Raw genomic sequence first — 6,281 nt, 5'->3', positions numbered from 1 at the left:
GTTTATTGGAGATAAGAGTCTCATGGACTTTCCTGCCTGGGCTGGCTTTGAACCGTGATCCTCAGATCTCAGCCTCCTGAGTAGCTAGGATTATAGACGTGAGCCACTGGCGCCCGGCGCTATTTTAGTTTTAAGATATTATTAATTTCCATAAAATCCTAGAGGTTTCACATAAGATCTGACTTCTGGGTTCTCTTGGAAAAAACAGAAACCCTCAACAGCCCAGCAGTAGTCAGGTTAGGCGATGACAGTGCCATGGGAAACCTCTGCCTTTGTGCCTCTGCTCTAGGTGCTGAGAAGGGAGAGGAGGCAGTCTTTTCATTTCACCTGCTTCAGGGTGAGAAGATTTATTTCCCAGTGTGAGTTCCTTTCCAGGATAAAACAATAGTTCATTTGTCAATATAGACAGCTGAGTGGGCTGTGTGAAGGAGAGGGATTAAAAACTTAAAGAGCCCTGGCAGCAGCCACTGACCTCAGGCCAGGCCAGGCCAGGCCAGGCGAGCTTCCTAGGCCTGATGGGGGTGGTGTCCTGGGGAGCAGGCAGCTGTGGAGTTGAGCCAGAAGCAGGATACCAGTCCAGAAACCGCATGTTCAGGGTGCTTCCTGCAGGGAAACAGTAAAGTATTTCCTTCGGTGAAGATTGTCCTCTCTGGCCCACTTCCCACCTGTACTGTCATCTGCTTGTTAGGTGGGTGTTCTAAAAATTGAGCCATGCCCCCAGACCTTTTTTGCTTTAGTTATTTTTCACATAGGGTCTTACATTTATATTTGGGATAGTTTAGATCACCATCTTCTGATTCATACTTCCTGCAGAGATGACAGGTGCATATCACCACACCCAGCTTTTACTGGTTGAGATAGAACTCATGAACGTTTTCCCAGGCTATTCATCTTGATCCTTCCAAGCAGCTAGGATTCCAGATATGAGCCCCTGTGCCTGGCTTTTTTTTAGCAGTTTTGTGGGCGGAGGGAGAGGGGATGTCTACCCTAGGGCTTGAACCGAGGGGCTGGTGCTTTCTCTGAGTTTCTTTTGCTTAATGCAAGCCCTGTACCACTTAAGCAACACTTCCACTTCAGTTTTTTTTTGTTGGTCATGGGGCTTGAACTCTGGGCTCGGGTGCTGTCCCACAGCTCTTCAGCTTAAGGCGAGCGCTCTACCACTTGAGCTACAGCGCCACTTCCTGTTTTCTGGTGGTTTATTGGAGATAGGAGTCTCACGGTCTCTCCTGCCCGGGCTGGCTTTGAACTGCGATCCTCAGATCTCAGCCTCCTGAGTAGCTAGGATTACAGGTGTGAGCCACCAGCGCCTGGCTCCACTTCAGTTTTAAATAAATACTTTATAGCTGGGAGCTAGTGGCTCACATCTATAATCCTAGCTACTCAGGAAGCTGAGATCTGAGGATGGAGATTTGAAGCCAGCCCAGGCAGGAAAGTCTATGAAATTTTTATATCCAAACAACTGCCAAAAAACAACAAACAAAAAAATCGCACAAAACACCCTAGAAGTGGAGCTATGTCTCAAATGGTAGAGCACTATCCTTAAGCACAAAAAGTCAGGGACAGTACCCAAGCCCTGAGTTCAAGCCTCAAGACTAGCACAAAAAAAAATTGTGGGGACTGGGAAGGTGGCTCAGTGGTAGAGTGCTTACCTTGCATGCATGAGGCCCTGGGTTTGATTCCTCAACACCATATAAGCAGAAAAAGTCAGTGGTAGAGAGCTAGCCTTGAGCTGAAGAGCTGAGGGACAGTGCCCAGGCCCAGAGTTCAGGTTCCACAACCCCCTCCCCCCCAAAAAAAATGTAGCTGGGCGCCAGTAGCTCACACCTGTCATCCTAGCTACTCAGGAGGCTGAGATCTGAGGATCTCAGTTCAAAGCCAGCCTGGGCAGGAAAGACCGTGAGACTCCTATCTCCAATAAACCACTAGGAAACCTGAAGTGGCGCTGTAGCTCAAGTGGTAGAGCACTTGCCTTGAGCTGAAGAGCTGAGGGACAGCGCCCAGGCCCAGAGTTCAAGCCCCATGACCAACAGAAAAAAAAAATGTAGAAGGCACAGGTAGCTCATGTTGGTAATCCTAGCTACTCAGATCTGAGGGTGACTCAGAGCTAGCCCAGGCAAGGAAGTTCATGAGACCCTTATCTCCATTTAAGCACCAAAAAAACCCTGGAAGCGAAGCTGTTGTGGAAGTGGTAGAGCACTATCCTTGAGCACAAAAACAGGAACAGCACCTAGGCCCTGAGTTCAAGCCCCAGGACAGGCTCAAAAACAAAAACAACTTCTATGTAACTGTAACCCCTCTGTACATCACTGTGACAATAAAATTTTTAAAAAAAGAAAGAAACACTATGTGGAAAACAAACTATACACCTTTTTGGGGGGAAGGAGGGAAGAGTTGAGGTGGGGAAAGAAGGGATGGTAGAGGAAAACAAAGGAGGAGGTAACAATCCTTGATAGGATATGTACTCATTTCCTTACTCATGTAACTGTAACCCCTCTTTACAGTATTTTTAAAATAAAAAAACGTATTAAATGGCAAAAAAAAAATAGTTTTAAGGGCAAGGTTGGATATCAAAATGTCAGAAAGGCATCATTCTCTGCTTCCTTCTTGGGGCTTGAACTCTGGGCCTGGGCGCTGTCCCTCAGCTCTTCAGCTCAAGGTGAGCGCTCTACCACTTGAGCTACAGCGCCACTTCCTGTTTTCTAGTGGTTTATCAGAGATGAATTTAACAGACTTTCCTGCCTGGGCTGGCTTTGAACTGCTGTCCTCAGATCGCAGCCTGAGTAGCTAGGATTACAGGTGTGAGCCACCGGGACCCGACTTTGACACCTTTTTTTGAATACTATCTCAGTCTTTGTGATAACAGATGAACATTAGTAAGAATATGTTATGGATAGGATTCTGATCAGAAATCTGGCTATCAGCATGTGACATGAAATGCAGGAAAGGGGGTTTGACTGCAGTATTACATAGCCTAGTATGACAGATTGCCTACATGTAGGCTTGAGGACCTTAGGTGTAGAAAATGAAATTTTGACTGTTTCTTCCCCAATGACGACTGTATTCTAGATTGCCTAGCCTAATGTTACTTCACGGTCAAGTCTGAAAGCCTGGCGAGGGAGTCATGGCCACTTCCCCAGTCACAGCACAGTCTGCCATAAGAGTGTGGCTGAGCTGCTTGTTTCTGGCTGAGCTACTTGGTAGGCAGGCTGGTTTCTGTTTTTAAAGAGTCTTTCTGTGTAGCTCAGGCTGGCCTCAAATTCAGAATCCTGTCTCTGCTTCCTGAGTGCTGGGAAGAACAAACCATTTTTCCTAGAAGGCTCCAGCTTGTAGATTTGGTTTTTCAACTGTGGTTCATGGATTGAAATTTTCTATGTTGAAATGAGTTGCTCACTAAGTACACTCACTTGGGGGTGTATACACACAGGCCATGCCACCCTCATGCTGGTCACCCTTTGGAATCACTTGGCCTGTATTTTAGATGCAGTTTAATTTGGGGGACAGAGGGTGTGTCTGCTTGGTTTTATTATCAGTCATTTGTGCTGAGTCAGGCCTCAAGAGAAAAGTTGTTTCAGCTCTTTACTGGTGAATTGATTTCTTAGTTGTAAAAATCCTATGCTTAATGCTGGGTACTATGGGCTAATGCCTGTTATCATACCTACTCAGGAGGCTGAGATCTGAGGATCAGGGTTTGCAGCAAGCCCTAGCAGAAAAGTCTGTGAGACTCTCTATCTCCAATTAACTACTCAGAAAAAGTCAGAAGTGATGCTGTGGCTCAAGTAGAAGAGCGCTAGCTTTGAATAAAAAAAAAAGTTCAGGGATAGTGCCCAAGCCTTGAGTTCAAGCCTCAGGACCAGCATGACAAGAACAACAACAACAACAAAATCCATGCTTCTAAAAATATGCACCTTGTATTTATAGGAGGAAGAAATGTTCCGTCCAAACATGTTTTTTCTCCTTTTGCTTCCGCCTATCATCTTTGAGTCTGGGTACTCCTTACACAAGGTAAGATGCAGGTCTGAGTGGCTTCTTATCTCCTGTCTTCGAGGCACGAACCTTAAGAATTAGGGTGTTCGTTTAGCACTGATGGCTTTGTGCCTGTGAGCTTTCAGAGAGCACAGATATGCTGGGTTGATGTCTGCTCCCATGGTGTCAGGTGGTTTTACCTATTGAGCTTGCATGTCCATTGAAGGGCGCTACACCAGGAAAGATGGCCAAAGTCGGCCAAACATATTAAGGAACAGATTGGGCTTGCAGCCAGAGGGACACATACAGTGTTCCTGAGGCACCGCCTGTCAGTTTACCCTGAGAGGCCCTCTGCCTTCCTGGACCCTTCCTCCCTTCCTTGTCTCTCTTCTCAGTGCCCTGTCCTGGGCACTGTCCCGATAGCCCCCATTATCCCTAGTCTCTCTCTCTCTCTTTGGCACTGGCTTTACCAGGCTGGGTCCCATCCTTCCCTAGGCTTCCAGCTCTTCTGGCCTGTACACCTCATTCCACAGTTGGTCTGCCCTGTTTCTGCCTCCTGGATGGAAGGCTGGCCAATAACATCATAGGCTCTGCTTTGTCCTGGCCCTGCTGCTTGCTGTTTTCTGACCTCCAGTCCCACATCACACTTCCTACCAGGCTAGAGCTGCTGCTTTTAAATTTGCTTATGTGCCTGGTTTACCCTTCTGCATTAATTTTCTTTCTTTTCCTTCCTTCCCTTCCTCCCTCCCTCCCTCCCTCCCTTTCTTCCTCCCTCCCTCCCTTTCTTCCTCCCTCCCTTCCTTTCCCTCCCTCCCTCCTTCCCTTCCTTCCTTCCTCCCTCCCTTCCTTTCCCTCCCTCCCTTCCTTTCCCTCCCTCCTTCCCTCTTTCCTTCCTTCCTTCCTTCCTTCCTTCCTTCTCCTGGGGCTTGAACTCAAGGCCTGGGCTTTGTCCCTGAACTTTTGTTCAAGGCTAGCACTCTTACTACTTATGTCATAGGGCCACTTTGACCTTTTTCTGTTTATGTGGTACTGAGGAATTGAACCCAGGGCTTCATGTATGCTAGGAAAGCACTCCACCAAGCCACATTCCCAGCCTCTGTGTGAATTTTCTTTTCTTTTCTTTTTTCGTTTTTGTTGGTCATGGGGCTCGAACTCTGGGCCTGGGCACTCTCCCTGCACTCTTCAGCTCAAGGCGAGCACTCTACCACTTGAGCCACAGTGCCACTTTCAGTTTTCTAGTGGTTTATTGGAAATAAGAGTCTCACATACTTCCCTGCCCGGGCTAGCTTTGAACTGTGATCCTTAGATCTCAGCCTCCTGAGTAGCTAGGATTACAGGCGTGAGCCATGGGTGCCCAGCTTTGTGTGAATTTTCTTTAAAGGCACTTAAAGAGAATAATCATTTTTAAAATAAACTAATTTCAATCAGGTGACATTTTCTCACTCCTGTAATCCTAGCTACTCAGATCCTAGCTACTCAGATCAGCTACTAAAGATCGTGGTTCAAAGCCAGCTCAGGCAGGAAAGTCCGAGAGACACTTATCCCCAATTAATCACAGAAAAAGCCAGAATTGGTGTTGTGGCTCAAGTGGTATAGTGCTAGCCTTGAGCCAGAGGAGCTCGGACACCTAGGCACAGAGTTCAAGCTCCAGGATCAGCAAGTAAAATAAAACAAAGTAAAATAAATAGGTTCAGTTTACAGTAGTAATGGGGCAAGTATTTTGTGAATGTGATTTTTAATGTGATGTTGGAAGGACTAAAAAGAGCAACCATTGGAGAGGAAGAACATGCACTTTTGGGGCCCAGGAAATGTGATTCTGATCAAGTGCTGCCCCCTGCAGGCTCCTTGTTAGTATACAAAATTAAAAAGAAAAACACAACCGGGTGCCAGTGGGTCACACCTGTAATCCTAGCTACTCAGAAGTCTGAGATCTGAGGATTGGGGAGGGGGGGAGGGGGTAGGCGTGGCAGCGAGGGATAGGAGGTGGGGTGGTTGTTCTTTGTTTTTTATTTTTTGGTCAGTTGTAGGGCTTGAACTCTGGGCCTGGGTGCTGTCCCTCAGCTCTTCAGTTCTTCAGCTCTTCAGGTAAGTGCTCTACCACTTGAGCCACAGTGCCACTTCCAGTTTTCTGGTGGTTAATTGGAGATAAGAGTCTCACAGGGGCTGGGAAGGTGGCTCAGTGGTAGAGTGCTTGCCTTGCATGCATGAGACCCTGGGTTCGACTCCTTAGCACCACATAAGCAGAAAAAGCTGGAAGTGGTGCTGTGGCTCAAGTGGTAGGGTGCTGGCCTTGAGCTGAAGAGCTGAGGGACAGCGCC

At 47.3% G+C, this 6,281-nt stretch overlaps 1 protein-coding gene across 3 annotated transcripts in view; it reads left to right on the top strand.

Moving 5' to 3' along the window:
- Positions 1-6,281, top strand: part of Slc9a8 (solute carrier family 9, subfamily A (NHE8, cation proton antiporter 8), member 8) — a 62,901-nt gene that overhangs the window by 27,178 nt on the left and 29,442 nt on the right. For 2 of the 3 annotated variants that reach the window (XR_001175365.1, XM_013024345.1), the window contains exon 5: positions 3,919-4,002. The exons of the other annotated variant lie outside the window; for it this stretch is intronic. Coding sequence is in view for 1 of the 2 variants with exons in the window: in XM_013024345.1 (XP_012879799.1) it covers positions 3,919-4,002 (84 nt within the window). In the remaining variant the exon portion in view is untranslated. The remainder of the gene's footprint in view (positions 1-3,918; positions 4,003-6,281) is intronic. 3 annotated transcript variants of the gene reach the window in all.

The sequence above is a fragment of the Dipodomys ordii genome, unplaced genomic scaffold, assembly GCF_000151885.1.
Source record: "Dipodomys ordii isolate 6190 unplaced genomic scaffold, Dord_2.0 Scaffold75, whole genome shotgun sequence".
NCBI lineage: Eukaryota > Metazoa > Chordata > Mammalia > Rodentia > Heteromyidae > Dipodomys > Dipodomys ordii.
Note: the sequence above shows the minus strand (reverse complement) of the source record. Positions and strands in the feature narration are given on the sequence as shown.